The sequence below is a fragment of the Diplotaxodon limnothrissa genome, linkage group LG15 (genome assembly GCF_057381915.1).
Source record: "Diplotaxodon limnothrissa isolate DT_005_m linkage group LG15, D_limnothrissa_male_GT1.1, whole genome shotgun sequence".
NCBI lineage: Eukaryota > Metazoa > Chordata > Actinopteri > Cichliformes > Cichlidae > Diplotaxodon > Diplotaxodon limnothrissa.
In genome coordinates this window covers 25,349,383-25,365,935 of record NC_140610.1, presented here as the reverse complement: position 1 = coordinate 25,365,935, position 16,553 = coordinate 25,349,383, and the positions used below count along the sequence as shown (strand labels likewise).

The window sequence follows — 16,553 nt, the reverse complement described above, 5'->3', positions numbered from 1 at the left end:
CTCTTTGCACTGCTCATATTTGGCTCATTTAGCAGCCTCTGCAGTGCAAACCACAGGCCTTTTCTGTCTGGAACACACACCCACACCCACCCTTTAGCCACTATGGAGAAATATATTATTATATCTATGTCCTTTCGCTTTGCACGATACCAGGGGATTATAATGAGAAAGGCTGTGCAACTCTGGCATTGTCCTCTCCCAAACAAAAACTCCCGCCTTGCATTGTTGTCTTGTTTCTGTGGAAATGCTGCAGGGCTGCATGGTGGGTAGCAGAGGGTTAAAACTGGAGCCAAAGTAAAGATGAGGAAAAAGAAATCTGAACTTGAAAGTGGACACGTTACGTGAGTCATGTCACCTGCTGTCTAGTCGTGCCTCCTTCCCCAGAGGGAAAGCAAAACAGTGAAGAAGATTTGAGCCTTTCCTCCTCCCCCCACTTTGGTGTCCAAACAAGGGCAGGGCCTCTGTGTCCATATATGGATGGGTGGATGACATCACCATCCAGCAGAGCAGTGCTGTTTAGCACGACATCCACCTTTCTCATTGTCCTCCAATGAGCTGTTTGGAATGTGATGCCTAATTTCCAGTGGAGTTGGGGCCCCTCCTTCCTTCCCTTCCCTCTCTGACCCCCCCAGGAGACGCTGAGCTGCAGTCTGGCTGCTACTTTTAAAAACACCCTCAGAGATGGATCAGCAAGCACTGCAGCCCAGCCGGTGGGTAAGTTCAGTTTGGAGGGGAAGAAGTTTTTGACCCTGGAGGATAAAGCTGTGAAGGTGTATGCGTAGAGGTTGGAAGTTTGTTTTTTGATCCAGAGCTCAGCTGATGTATCCCAGTGTCTTATGTAACTGCTGTAAAGCGTCTTTCTCAGACCTGCAGGGACTCATGCAGAGATCAGTTAAACATCTACAAATAAAAGCTCAGTTCTCAGTTTTGTAGGCCACTGTGCAGTGCTGTGCTGATGCCATTTTTAAATCTGTGAAATTGCTCCATTTATCTTCCCGTCTTTGCAAACTGTGTTCAAAATAAAAATTAAAGGCAACTATTAGTTTGTAATTTTTAGGGGCGATGAGGTGAAAATGTATCCACATAGAATGGAAAATGTTTGTTATCAAAAGGAAAAGTTTTACTCGACTTGATCTACTTTACAAACTCGCGGAGTTAAAACAATCCTGGAATAAAATGACATGAAAAAATGAATTCATAACTAAAAGTAGACTTAAAAAAACATATTTTTCTCACTTTCGAGAAACAAAAAACCTAACTAAAAACAATATTGTGCACTTACAAAACTAAAGTACAATATACAAATGACAAATTATCTATTTGATCAGAAATACAAGCTTTAGGAGATGCAGATAATGCTTGAGACTTGCATGTCCGTATGACGGGGATGTCTGTGAGTGTGTTTTATAATGCCTCTTAAGAACATCTTATATATTCCCCATAGATGTGTTTACATGTGTACACATTTGAAATAATAATAATAATAATAATAATAATAAAAAATTATTGTTTTTAAGGAAACAAACTACATTTAAAAAGTGTAAACCCAATGTAGTAACTTACTGAAAAATTAAATTGCCAAATCTAAACTGCCATCTCATAGCTGGCATTCATGCACTTGGATCTTTTTGGACTACCATCCCAAGAATATTACAATTGAATTGGCTTTTTTTTTCTTCTTTTTTTTTTTAAACAAACAATTCACATTTGGTCCATGAAAGCAAGTGCTCCAAAAAAATTTTTTTTTAGCAGAGATTAACTAAGATCTTTCACTGTCTTTGTTTTTCAGACTCAAAAGGCTTTTGGAGCAGGAGAAGGCTTACCAGGCTCGTAAGGACAAGGAGCACAGCAGAAGGCTAGAGAAGGTCAGAGCAGAGCTGGTGAAGCTCAAGTCCTTTGCCCTGATGTTGGTAGACGAGCGACAGCTGCACATTGAGCAGATCGACCAGCAGAGCCAGAAGATCCAGGATCTCACTCAGAAGCTTCAGGAAAAAGAGCAGCGACTGGCGTCTGTCAGCGACACCGCCAAGGAAAGCAGCCAGAAGGTCCTAAAGCTGGAGGCCGAGCTAGAGCAGAGAGCAGCAAAGTTCACACAGGAGCATGAGGAGATGACCGCCAAGCTGGCGAACCAGGAGTCCCAGAGCCGGCAGCTGAGGCTGAAGCTGGCTGGACTGACACGCAAGATTGAAGAGCTGGAAGAGAGCAACAAAGTCCTGCAGAAATCAGAGGAGGACCTGCAGGAGCTGAGGGAGAAGATCAGCAAAGGAGAGTGTGGGAACTCTTCACTCATGGCCGAGCTGGAGAATCTGCGTAAGAAAGTGTTGGAGATGGAGGGCAAAGATGAGGAGATTACCAAAACAGAGACTCAGTGCAGGGAGCTGAGGAAGAAGCTGCAGGAAGAGGAGAACCACAGCAAGGAGCTGAAGTTGGAAGTTGAGAAACTCCAGAAGAGAATGGCTGAATTGGAGAAACTGGAGGCAATCTTTAACAGGAGCAAAACGGAGTGCTCACAGCTTCACGCAAACCTGGAAAAAGAGAGACGTGTCGTGAAGGATTTGGCCGGTGAGCTGGAGATGGTGAAAACCCGGATGAAGGAACTCGAGTCCTCAGAGTCAAAGTTCGAAAAAGCGGAAATGGCCCTTAAAGACGAGCTCATGAAGCTGAAGTCCTTCACGGTTATTCTGGTAGATGAACGCAAAAACATGGCAGAAAGACTCAAACAGGAAGAGCTGAAAAGTGATGATTTAAGTAAGATGTTCAAAGCAGAGCAGGGGAAGGTGACAGAGGTCACAGAGAAGCTGATAGAGGAGAGCAAAAAAGTTCTGAAATACAAATCGGAGATGGAGATCCAGGTGACGACGCTTACCAAAGAGAGAGATGAGTTAAAGAATAAACTGGCAGGTGAAGAGGAAAAGTGTAGGGAGCTAAATGGCAAGCTGAGTGGGATGAAGATGACGATAGACAGACTTGAGGAAACGGAGAGGGAAATGCAGAGAAAGCGGGCCAGCAAGGAAAATAACCAAAATCCAGAAGAGGATAACAAAGTAACAGAGCTCACGCTAGAAATCGAAAGACTGAAGAGCCGGCTCAAACATCTTGAGGTGGTTGAGGGCGATTTGATGAAAACTGAAGATGAGTATGATCTGCTTGAAAAGAAATTCAGGACAGAGCAGGATAAAGCAAATGCTCTATCAAAGCTTCTGGAAGAGATGAAAAGTCAGATTGCCCGAAACAAAGCCATAGAGAAAGGAGAAGTCATGAGTCCTGAGGCTGAGCTGAGAATTCGCTGCAAGATGGAGGAGGCCAAAACCAAAGATCTGCAGGCAGATGTTCTGGCTTTAAAGGAGAAAATCCACGAGCTGATGAACAAAGAGGACCAGCTCTCCCAGCTGCAGGTTGACTTCTCTGTCCTCCAGCAGAGATTTATGGAGGAGGAAGAGAAGAATAAGAGCATGAGCCAAGAAATGCAGAACCTCAACAAGGAGCTTGAAGCTGCCAAGCGGTACAGTCGTGCCTTGAGGCCAAGCATGAATGGCAGGAGGATGGTGGATGTCCCGGTTACCTCCACAGCCGTCCAGACAGATATGATGGCCAGCGAGCCCGCAGAGGACGAGACGGCAGCGGGCTTTATCCGGAAATCAGTTCTTGAGGAGAACCATTTGATGAGTAACCTCAGGCAACACAGTCTCAAGAAGCCAACAGTTCTCGAACGATACCCTCCAGCTTCAGCGGAACTTGGAGCCAAAAAGTCTTGGATACCCTGGATGAAAAAGAAGGAGGCCATCACAATCACGCAGACCACTCCTGAGAAGATCCACGGGGTCTCTTTGCTTCATCCACCGGAGGCAACCATGTCCCAAAAACCGGGTCAGCCACTTCATATCAGAGTGACCCCAGATCACGGGAACAGCACTGCCACCTTGGAGATCACCAGCCCTCGAGCTGAAGATTTCTTCTCCAGCACCACCATCATCCCGACTCTCGGTCTTCAGAAACCCCGCATCACAATCGTCCCTAAACCCACGACTGTGACCTCAAAGACCAAAACCTGTGACGGAATGGAAGGTCTCAATCGAGCCAAATCTCCTGTCACAATCACCACCATCTCCAGAGCAAAGAGTCCAGAGAGGAATGGTGGGAGCAGCCATCAGTCACCAGTGTCCATCATCACGGTCAGCACCACCCCTGTGGCTGAAGCGTGTGCTTTATCTGAGCCTCACGAAGTTTCCACAGGCTGCACAGTAATCAAGGTGACCCCAGAGAAGCAGCCTGGAACTGCACCTGTCAGGAAATACAACAGCAACATCATCACAACGGAGGACAACAAGATCCACATCCACCTGGGTCCACAGTTTAAGAGGCCATCTGAGGCCTGCAGCAGTCCTGTGCTGACACTCAGGCCAACTGGCCTGAGTTCAGAAAGCAGAGAAACGGGAACAGTTCTCCGCTCTCCACGCCAAGCGGGGAAAACCACTCCGAGCAAAATGACAAGCAGCATAACGATCACGCCTATCACCTCGGCCGCCTCCAGGCCGACGCAGTCAGTGGTGAGATCATTAGCTCTAATGACCTCCATCTGTCTCTCTCCCTGAATACAAACCTAGAGGCATGAATATCTTCCTCTTTGTTTCCAGCAATGGCTGAAGTGTTTCAATTGTTTTTTACGTTTCAGTTGCTTCTGAAATGTTTCAAAATGAAAACAGGTGGTCTGTGCTTCCTAGATAGCACTCTGTCCAGGTATTAAACACTGAATTTGTGAATATATAATCTGAACTAACCCCAGAATGCTTTACCCAGAACTGCTCAACACTGTAGAGAGGCTTTTCCTACACAAGCATAAATTTACAAACTGACAAGTTCACTTTTTCAAACTAAGTTAAAGCAGCTACTGAGCACTGAAGGTTTGACTTTTGAGCACTTAAGATTTACATTTACCAAAGTCACCTCAACATAACCCTAACAAACTGGTGCGAAAAGGTCCAGTAAGCGCTGATTTGGTCAAATCAATACATTCAGGTGAAAATCAGGTTTTGTGGACATTCAGGTTAAACTGCTAAACAACTTTACCTGAAAAGATATCAATAAATGTTTAAATTAGGATTTATACATAAAGAATCGGTAAGAAAACAGTACATCTGTACAACTGAGACACAAAGAAGATCCCGATAACTGATGGACAAAGAAAAAACTAATATTTAACGATGCTAAAAACGCAACAGCTGATTCCTAAGAGTGTATTTAAGTACAACCAAACCACTCCCTTGAATATGCATAATTAAACCTTTGGACAGTTTAAATGGGTGTGTTAGTAGTTCTTATTTTAACCTTTGCGTCTGAGTGACTCACCGTTAGAGCCAGCCTCAAGTGGTCACTACAGGAACTGCAGCTTTCTGGTACTTGGGCTTGATTTTATTTTTTTTTGGCCCAGAGGTGCAGAATGATGAACGCCAGCAGCAGTGAACTACATAATTTCATAATATAACAGAAATGGAAAAGTTATCACAAAGCAATACAAACTTCAGTGTACTGTATTTTCCGCACTATAAGGTGTACTTAAAATTTTATCATTTTCTCAAAAATCAACAGTCCACCTTATAATCCGGTACGCCTTATGTATGAATGCTGGTTGCGCTTACTGACCTCGAATGTTTTAGTACAACTTTGGTAAGCTTGATGGATTGTCAGAGCATTATGGCTACCGTAGTCAGGAGCCTCGCGGAGTACTCTGGGTACAAAACTCCATCCGTTTCAGGTCGCAAAGTCAAACGAACACAGCGGCATCACTGAGATTTAAAAACTGTAAATTCTTTCATCTTTGATTAAAATGATAAGCGTTGCTTCGTTAACAGGTGTAACAATGAAGTTTAACATCCAGGCATCCATAAAAACAGAATTTATTAAATTTAATGGGGTTAGAAGTTGGCAGGAGGTTAGCTTGCTAGTTTCCACCTAAACATGATATACCATGTCCTGACTGAGAGATTTCTGAAAAAATTAAAACGTACAGCTCACTATCACTTCCAACATAAATAAAGACAGAAAACTAAACGGCAGTAACAGTTGTATGGTTACTGAAGTTGGGCTAGCTGGTATATAATGATGTGCTACGTGATCACTAGCTATATTAGCATAACATAAACGCAGGGAAGCTGGAGACCGAACGCTAACTTTTAACGCAATAACGTGAGGGTTCCCGATGGTTGGGGACAAATGCAATCTCGTGGCAGGATGCTGTAAACGGACCGAAGCAAGAAGAATGAGTTGAGTAAAGTTTGACTTATCTGACTGTTTTGTTTCGCTTGATGCACCTTATAATCCGGTGCGCCTTATGGTCCGAAAAATACGGTGCTTTATGTACCTAGTCGTTAGGAGTTTCTCCCCTTTCCCCGAAATGACCCACCATCACTCAGTCCACTGATCGTGTATCAGAGCCACCAAAAGCATGCTTACTGGGGAGCTCACATTCTCACCATCCCTGCTTCAGTGAAATCAGTGACACAGTTAATAAAACGATTAAAAGATCCTTGTCTCTGTCTCATGCTGGCTTTTGTCTTTTTTTTTTTTCTTCTTCTTCTTTTTGTAGCCCAGTGCAGATGTGCAGTACAGTCGGAGCACCGCAACACGGATCCCTGTGTCAAAAGGTATGAAACCAAGCAGCAAAGCGGTCCTGGGCGTGTCCACGGTGACAAGGTTAGAGTCACGGGCCGAGAGCCACGCGATGAAAATCGAGCTGAGGAAGCCGACTGTGTGTGGTTTGGCCTCTGCAGCAGCAGGAAAGAGCTGAGTGCCGGTTCACCACCAAATCCCCAAATCTGCTGCCAGAATAGAGACGCAGAACACATCTGTGTGCATTCACCATGGGACTGTGTGTGATGTTGCCTTTTACCACAGCTTAGCTTTACAAACATCATTTAATGTGCTACCACTCATGTTTTCAGATAATATTCATGTCATTTGAACGGCCGGTTAATTGCACGAGAAAGCTTTGCTGATTTGATTAACTCCATCTCGCCGCTCCTTCATAGATGGTTCAGATTTTTAATGTCATCATCGTATTTTTATAGCATGTGTTTATTTCACCGCAGCTCATGGAGGTTTCTGGTGACCGAGGCGCTGACTGTGAATTGTTTGTGACACGCACCAAAATAAAAACTATTTATCTCTGAACCAAGTACGGCTTTGCTTCGTAACTTCCATCTTTGTGACTGCGTGGTGCCCGTGCTGCTTCCCAGAGCACTCCCGGGAAACCATGAAAACTAATTCTCTGAACTTGATTCCACATCCTGTATAGAAGTAAAAATTCATTTCATGTAAGATATTTGTACTCCTCACCTTTAAGTAGCCTGGATTTTGCCTTCATCACAGGTGTGCAGAGTAATGGTTTCTTATTCCGGTTTCAACTAAAGTGCATTTGAGAATGTGAGCAGTTGGACAGATGCATGTGGACCTCAGCCTGAGAAGTAAAGAAAAACAAGAATAAAATTTAGACACTAAAGATAATTGAAGTTACCTGGTAAAGGGATTTATTGAGTTGTATGATGTAAATATTGGTACCGTGGCAACAGAGGGACAAGGTACATCATGAGTTGGCGACCTGTGAGTCAGTTTGGCTCTAATGGGATCATTTACTAAATGAGCATCATATATAAATAGCAGCTGAGATCATAAACTCATCAGGAAAGTGTTCAGCTGGGTGAAGTCGACCCATTTCTCACTGACTTCTCTTTCTAATCGTAGGAGTCGCCCCCTGCTGGCCATTATTCAGAATGGTTTCCACACAGACCTGTGAGCGTTAGTCCACATTGTGAACGTTCACCTCCCTCTTGTGGACAAGTGCACATAAACCGACTGAGTTGAGATTCACTTCAGCAACAAACTGATCACATTTAGAAATCTGACATCTCTAAACTGCCTCAGTGAGGCAGCAGCAGCCTCACGCTTCCTCTAATGATTGTCTCAGCGCAGGCTGAACAAAACAGCCAACACAATTACCTGCTGATTGTGTAATCTGTCAGGAGATGTGGAGAGATGCGGTGATATGAACAAGCAACTGTGCTACCACTTAATTAGAGTGATTCAGGAAGATGGAGAGTGTGAGATATGCTGATGTAAGGAGGAAAGAGGAAGATGGCAGGATATTAAAGACTGCAGCTGGAAAACAGAAGGGTAAACATGATCAATCACAGAGCCTGCTGCTTAGAGATTTGGGGGGGATCAAGTCCTTTCTGGGAACAACAGAGGCTGAACAGGATTATGAAAATCATAGCTGGGCTGAGCCGGGCACACTCCTCAGAGAAAACTGCTCAGAACCGACATGCGGGACTTTTCTGCTGCAGTCCAGCTGCAGAGCTGAAAAACTGCCGGGAGTGGGCCGGCCATTACAGTGTCTAACAACTAACAATCATTTACAGCTCGGACTCATCTGATTGTCTTCTTTTACTCATTTATAACTAGATTTATATAATATATCCAACTATATCCAGGCTACACTCGAATAAAACAGATAAAAAATTGACAGATTCCTCAGTATATATATTGTCACTTGATTTAATGGACTGGTTTTTATAAAGTGCTTTATTTACTCTATTTGAGCACTTGGAGCCCTTTACACATCTTTCACACCCTTTCACACATATTCACACTCTGATGAGCACATCAGGAAGAACTGAGAGTTCAGTATCGTGCCCAAGGATACCAGGGATTGAACAACCAACCTTCAGTAGATCACCCGCTGAGCCACAGCCATTCCTGATTAACAGACTTATTATCATAATAGGATGATACAAATAAAATGGTCAAGAATTGAAAAAGAGCGAGAGCTAGTCTGAAGCAATACAGCGGCTTTTAAAACCAATCCGGAGTCTAACAGGTAGCCCCTTTAAAGGCCCAGTGTAGGTGCAATTTGTGCACTTCCATTTATGCAAGTAAGCACCCATACAGCTGATTTGTTGCACTCCTCAGTAACCCAGAAAGCAGGGTGGGACAAGAGTCTGGCCTCCTGTTATATAGCGTGTTTCAGTCACTCTGATGTGTGCTATTATAGCCTGCAGCAAAGTCACTGCACCGCTTTAGTGCAGATGAGGAATGTTTACTGTTTTTCCAGACTTTAGATCAAGGTGACAATATTTTCATGCCAAAGAGAGCAGGATGCATTTTCGATGTTGTTACCTAAGACGGAGATAGAGATGCACTCACGGATATTGTGCTGTGCTCATTTTTCAGATATTTGTCCTCCTGTATTTGCTTCTACTGATTGATCTTCTCACACCCTGTGCACATGTGAAGTATTCAGTAACTCAAAACAACTTTATTTATGAAGCACATTTACAAGCAACTGATGCTGACAAAAGACAAAATTGACAAAACCAAACACGATAATAGATAAAAAAAAATACACAAAAAACACGCAGAGAGCTGCATCTGCTGATGGGTGCTAAACATATAGCTGTGGAAGACAAAGAGACAAGAGACACAGTGAACAGTATCCATCCATCCATCCATCCATCCATTCAGTCCAGGTCCTGTTCTAAGTAGACCCTTTCTTCATGTAAATATAATAACTGAATAAATATAATAACTGTCACTATAACTACAAAATAATCACTTCCTTTATCTTCATTAAGTTACAAGTCGAACAGGAAGTAAATGGTTTCATTTATGTAAGCTGTAAGTTTAAAACAAGTTAGAGGTAGAGCTCGGACGAAAGCAAATCTCTGTTTCATTTCTAAAATCTTTTATACATATGAAACTGCCTACTGCTCTAAAGTTGATGAGCTGTCTAAGGGGAGCGTGATGACTCAAATGAAGGTTTTCTTGTCTGTGTGTTTTCCACCACAGGTTCACTGATGGATGCTGGCACAGTAAACTGGCACCGCTGAGCCATGAAGAATGGTGAAGATGATGGGAGACTTTTAACAACAAAAACAAAAAGAAAAAAAAATCAGAAGCTTCAGTACATGATGCAAACAGTCACACCTCCCACTTCTGATGATTCCCATTCCCCCCCTTTGTGTTCACAAACAAACACCTTCCATTAGTGGAATAAATTAACACCATAAAATGGAATTATTATTATTTGGGGGCTTTTTATCCTTTATTATAACAGGGAAGCCAGGAGAGAGAGGAGTGGGAAAACACTCAGTTAATTCAGATGTGGGGCTTGGTAATCGCCTTGTGGCTTATTTGTATCTGCTCAACCCAGTGAGGTGTACTGGCACGCTGTTTTACCTGCTTTAATACATTTTAAATGACAAATATTCAAAAGTTTAAAACACATTTGAGGCTTTTGAAGTTACATTTATGATTATTAGGCATCAAATCGTTAACAATTTTAGTCTGTATTGCCAGGCAGGAGCAGAGGAAGGTTTCAGAGAAGATTCATGGATGTAGTGAAAAAGGACATACAGAGGATTGGTGTGAAAGGGAATGATAGGATGAGATGGGATGATGTAGAGGCACTGTGGTAATCCACTGAGGTGACCCTTAAAGGGAACAGTGGAAAGAAGAAGTTTTTCTTTTCTTTTTTTTGCTAAATCAGTTTTAAAACATATATGAAATGAAATAAAAACAAAACAAACAAACATGTTTTGAAAGTTGCTGAATATCCTGCAGTTGGACATGAAGATAATGAATGACATACAGTGTCTCTGATGGTTTATTTGCCATATTATTTATGTGGATGTGAACATATGCAAACAGTGCTTGGAAATTTCAATTCGAATCCTTGAACATCTCGCTTTTTGTTATTCTTTTTCAATATACATGATGTATGCTGTTTGAAGCCTACGTGATGGCTTTCTGAGACTTTATTCACACACACGGATATTCTCAGTGAAGAACTTCTTTATGTTGATAGAATTAAATCTGTCAATAAAATTCTACTAGCAGTGAAATGAAACTTATTTATTTCTGATTTTTGGACGTTGTATGACTAATAACGATGCCTTTAGGTGATTCACGTACATCTTAATCTCATCTTTGGAAATTGAAAACAATTATTCGCCATTCCAGCGAGAAATAATAAAACCATCGCTGTATCACTCGTAGAATAAAATAATTGTAATTAGATACTAAACAGATTTCCATCTTCTTATGTTACACCAATCCACGTGTCCTGTCAATACAGCACTGACTGAATCTTTTGTTTCCGCAGCGGTCACTGAATGCAGCAGTAGCCACCACAAGAGTTACGTCACTGGGTGTTGTTGACAAACCTGTTTGCACACTTCCGGGAAAGGAAGTGCTAGCCGTTTTTAGCTAGCCTCTCCGTGGTTTAGAGATGAACTAACAGAACTTTGATTAGCAACAAGCTAATGACGACGTCGTTTAAGACCGGCGCCTTTTAAAAACAACTGTCGTCGAGAAGCTAGCCCCGTTAGCTTGCTAAGGTCAGCTGGATAAATCACAGATCCGAAGTTATGATGGCGTCCAGTTACAGCGCCAAAGACGAGGACGGTCACATCACCGTGTCTGGACCCGGTGGCGGGACTCTGCGGAACAAGAAGCCCGAAAACACCGCCTTTAAGCAGCAGAGGCTCCCCGCGTGGCAGCCCATCCTCACCGCGGGCACTGTCCTCCCGGCCTTCTTCATCATCGGGCTCATCTTCATCCCCATCGGCATCGGCCTGTACGTGACGTCTAACAACATCAAGGAGTTTGAGGTAAACTGAGCTGATTTTTCTGTGTCACGAGTATTGCATTAATATTGTATTTGTCCACATAGTGTAACTCCCATCAAATGGCACAAACACAATTTGATCATTATCTGGTAAAGCTCTTCCAAAACAGGGTTAAACATTTTATTGAGCTAAATGATTCTGTTAATACTGACATTTTCTCCAAAACGCTCATATTCATGATATAATTGTATCTTGAATATCTCTTCATTCACATATCTTAAATAAATAAAGCTGTCAGTATCATGAAATATATTGAGCTAACTTTATTTATTTATCATATTTATTTTCTTCGTGCTTACAGATCGATTATACCGGAGATGACACGTCCAGTCCCTGCTACAACTGTGCAAAGAACTTCAGCTGGAACAACACGAAGTCCTGCACCTGCACAATCCCCTTCCAGCTGGATCAGCCTTACGAGGTAAGATGCATCCAGGACTACAGCCCAGCGGCAGCCAGTTTGATTAAGCTAACCTTTACACATCTTTCTCTCAATCAAACAGAGCAACGTCTTCATGTATTATGGCCTCTCCAACTTTTACCAAAATCACAGACGTTACGTGAAGTCAAGAGATGACAGCCAGCTGAACGGAAACATCGATTCCCTCAAGGTAGGAGCTTCATCTCCAATGGCAAGCAGGAAAAAGAAAGTGAACTCATATCAAGGACAAAATGTTTTAGGTCACAGACCAAGAAAACAACAAGGGAAAATGGGTTTAAATGCAGTTAAAACTTAGATTTCAAAAACATATTTAGTTTTTTATATATACGCTAATTTTCAGGCATGAGTCAAAGAAACGAAGAGCAACAGGTGAATAAATAAATAAACAAACCAAAACATGGTGGTGATCTCAACATTTGAAGACAAGTATGGAGAACCAAACCTGGAGCCCAGACTTGGGCCTCATTGGTCCATTAGCACATTTAACGGGAGAGGATGACATAACGTTTGTCAGATGATAATATTAAACACGCTTCAGACAGCAGCACAAACACATTGTTCAAGCTGCCTGTGTGAGCACATCTATCAGTCCAAGCAGCTACGCCCCCAATTTTATAGGGGTGTCATCCTGTAAAACCTTTATGAAGTGTCCAGAAAGGCCAAAATGCATTTTTTTTAAAAAAATCTTGACTGTAAACATGCTCATTTTTGCTTTAAAACTGAACTTTTTAACATAGGAGTCTGTGGGGACTGTGTCACATTTGGAGCCAGCCTCGGTCAACATTAGAGGAAGTTCTACTTGGTTGCTGCTGGGTTATATCCTTGCTTACAGCTCTAAATGCTGCGCTACGTGCTGCCACTTCTCTCTCGTCACCTTTTCCTTCTCCGTCTTTTACAGAAGCCCAGCAAGGAGTGTGAACCATATGCTTCCATTGATAATAAGCCAATTGCTCCGTGTGGGGCCATCGCCAACAGCATGTTTAACGGTGAGACCATTTTTTTTCTTGCAGATTAACAACAAAGAGAGAATGAAGAAAACATAAAAAAATGACTGTTAGTAAATGATTATGGTCACAGATCATCACAGATCAGTTTGTGTGAACGTGTCTTTGAAGGACTCACGTTTCTCTTATCAGCCGTCTTTGCTTTCTTTGCAGACACTTTGAAGCTGTTTTACAACGACCCCAACGGCACAAGTGTCCCGATCCCGCTGACGTCCACAGGAATTGCCTGGTGGACGGACAAACATGTGAAGTTCAGGAACCCTGTAGGCACCAACTCAAACCTCACGGCTGTTTTTCAAGGTATCGCCAGTCAGCTACGTCTGCTGCACTCCCTCTCTCTGAGGGAGAGGCTGTCTGTTTTTCTTATTGCAGACAAGTCTTAAAAAAGGATTCGTTCTCCTGTGCACAGAGCTGCACTGTTTCCGTGTTATAAACACAGGAAATAAAACAGCTGAAATAAAGCATAAACCTAAAAGTGGCTCAATAAATAAATGAATATGCAGTAACATGCACCATAATGAGATTAGAAGTAAATATTGATGACTGGCAGAAATAAATTCTGCATTTATTTACCTTTATTTTTTACATTTTTGTTTTTTTTTTTATTAAGTAACATTTATTTTTTTTTAGATTGTATTAATTAGTTTTTAATATTTGTATTTTTATAATTTAACAACACACTTTTTATATTTTATTGTGTGGTTAGATTAGATAGATTTTTATTATTTAATATATTTGATTGTTTAATAGTAATCCTCTGTTACTAATATTACTAGTAAATACTGGTAATGCTACAATATCAGAAACTCTGACCATTTTTAAGATAATCATCAACGTCTATTCCGTTTTTATTTTTGTTTTTTTTTTCACTTCCACTTCAGGAACAGTGAAGCCGGTGAACTGGCACCGGCCTGTGTACGAGCTGGACACTGATCCGGAGAACAACGGCTTCATCAATGAGGACTTCATCGTGTGGATGAGAACTGCCGCTCTGCCCACCTTCCGCAAACTCTACCGCATCATCCAAAAGAAGAACAATATGGCCCCCACCCTCCCCCGAGGAAACTACACCTTAGTGGTGGACTACAGTATCCTTAACGTGAAAGTCGTGACAGCAAAACTGCATGAAAAAAACAGAAACAGATTCTTATAAAATTTAAATGAAGGTTTAAAAGAAAAATAAGTGGTTGTCGTACCTTTAACCTGATAAAACCAGATTACCCTGTTCGCAGCTTTGAGGGCAGGAAGCGGATGATCCTGAGCACCATCTCCTGGATGGGAGGCAAGAACCCATTCTTGGGCATCGCCTACATCACCGTGGGCTCCGTCTGCTTCTTCCTGGGCGTCGTGCTGCTGGTCATCCACCACAAATACGGGAACCGCAACAACAGCGCTAACATCTCAAACTGAGGTGCCGGCTGCGCTCCAGCTCGCCTCCACCGCCATAAATGTGATGCGATGATGAATCTGAGGAAACGGGTGACGATGGTAGATTCATCTTCAGCTGTAGTGCAGAGTTCATGTTCTAAAGTCACACTAAAATGCCAATCTTAAAGAAATCAGCTGAAAATGTGCTCATTCCTCTCCTAACTATACAAGTCTAACAAAAACGATTGTGTCAGAGATTCAAGTCAGCACGCAGAACGACCTAAAGCCCAGCCAGGCTCTTCAAATATTAAAAAAAATAATAATAAAAAATTAACAGGGAGGAGTCTGGAAAGTTTTTTATGTCACTTTAGGATCTCTGATGGTGAAGTGGAAGTGAGCGGGAGTATAAGTGTGTGAGCTGCATGCTGCTGAGATGTTGTTATCACCGCGCTGCTCGGGTGTATGATGGTGTGTTAGGCCCACCGAAGGCAGAAAATGTGGCTAAAGTTGTAAATTTACCAGAAAAAGTGGCAAAATTAATAGTAAAAATGTATGAGACTGTCAAAATGTGAAAATGTAAAAAAGAAATTTGGCAAGTTCATGGGAAACAAAATGTGCAAATATGACAGAATTAATATAAGGAAAAAACTAAAAAAAGAGACCCTCTCGCGGTCTCTTTCTGCCCCTCGTTGGTTCTGGTACGGCGTTGAACGGGTGGCTTGTCTTTGTGCCTCCTTTTTGTCGTTGTCCTAAATCTTTAACTCCGCTTTAACTGTGTTGTAGCAATTTCAAGGGAACACACAGAGTACTGCAGCTAAAAAAAAAGAGTGTTTATTTTTTGTATTTACATGAACAGTTTTATGAGATGTTTGCTTGCTAGAGTAAAGCCAGTATTTGCACGTGAGACCTCAGGGTTGCAGAGTCTGAAACAGGTTTAAATTTGAGTGAGTATCCAGAGAAATTTGCACTGATGCGTAGTTTCATCCACTGTGGTTTACATGCAGTAACAACAGAGCAGCATGACTCAGCACTACATGTGATTAAATGTTTTCTGTGCTACGAGTGAATTTATGTCGTTTTACAGCCATTTTTAAGCTACGAGGAGCTGCAGCTGCTTCCACCTGCTCGTTAAATAGATGCTGCATGTTCAGATGTGCCGAGATATATTATGCTTTTTATTTTTTAACATAGAAATGAATTTATTACCTGCATTTGTGTCTGGTTGGATTTGACTTTTGTGTTTTTGATACTTCACCTGTGTTTTGTTGTTTTTGCTTTAAAAGAATAAATTTGTGATTTAAAAAAAAAAAAGATGAGTCGTTTTAATTCGTCAGCCGGAAATGATAAGTGTGGAAATAGTTTTATTTTTCTCATAAGTTTTATGTCATAAAACACTTTTACTGTATTTTATTCTCCAATCCAAAAGGGAGGGAGTGTGTAGTCAGTATCTTAGCACTCTAGCATCCACAGTTTTCAAGATCTCATTTTCAGATTTTGTGTGATGGTAAACACCGATAATGGCTCAAGCTGCTTCCAGTTTGGTGAAAATCTGGTCTAGATCAAACGAAATGTTAAAAAAATGAGTAAAAATATATTTTTATTATATTACCAACAAATTTTGAATGGATCATCTTCAAACTGGCTTCAGCTTGTTCAGCAGCAGCGGCGTCTTTAAACATTGGAAGACAGTGAGGCAGTGAGGGGCTCAATGCTCTGGTACCTCTTGACAGAAGTGTGTGTGTGAGGGCTGCATGGGGTCCTCCACAATGCCAGTGGCTTTGCAGATGCAGCGGGTGCGATAGGTGTCCGTGATGGAGAGAAGAGAGGCTCCGATGATCTCAGCTGTTCTCACTATCCTTTGTAGGGTATTGCAATCTGATATGGTGCAGTGATGGTGTACCAGACAGTAATGTAGCTGCTTAGGAAGCTCTCTTTAGTCCCACTGTAGGAGGTGGTGAGAATGGATGATGGGAGATGGGCTTTTCTCAGCTTCTACAGGAACTAGAGATGCTGTTGGGCTTTCTTAGTTATGGAGCTGGTGTTGAGGGCCCAGAAGAGGTT

At 42.1% G+C, this 16,553-nt stretch overlaps 2 protein-coding genes across 4 annotated transcripts in view; both read left to right on the top strand.

Annotated features, from left to right (window-relative positions):
- The window catches only part of LOC146617625 (filamin-A-interacting protein 1-like), a 60,125-nt gene extending 49,242 nt beyond the window's left edge, over positions 1–10,883 (top strand). For 2 of the 3 annotated variants that reach the window (XM_085372263.1, XM_085372262.1), the window contains exons 5-6: positions 1,790–4,547; positions 6,584–7,270. In XM_085372263.1, the coding sequence (XP_085228389.1) occupies positions 1,790–4,547; positions 6,584–6,784 (2,959 nt within the window). In that variant the 3' untranslated portion in view covers positions 6,785–7,270. Of the gene's footprint in view, positions 1–1,789; positions 4,548–6,583; positions 7,271–9,837 lie in introns of those variants that run through there. The other variant, XM_085372264.1, reaches the window with a different exon arrangement.
- Positions 10,884–11,189: 306 nt separating this feature from the next.
- Positions 11,190–15,746, top strand: LOC146617624 (cell cycle control protein 50A-like). The gene is made up of 7 exons (XM_085371884.1): positions 11,190–11,660; positions 11,980–12,099; positions 12,182–12,289; positions 13,019–13,106; positions 13,278–13,424; positions 14,006–14,212; positions 14,341–15,746. Exons 1-7 carry the CDS (start codon positions 11,418–11,420, stop codon positions 14,532–14,534), a joined length of 1,107 nt encoding a protein of 368 aa, XP_085228010.1. The 5' UTR covers positions 11,190–11,417; the 3' UTR covers positions 14,535–15,746.
- Positions 15,747–16,553: the final 807 nt, after the last annotated feature.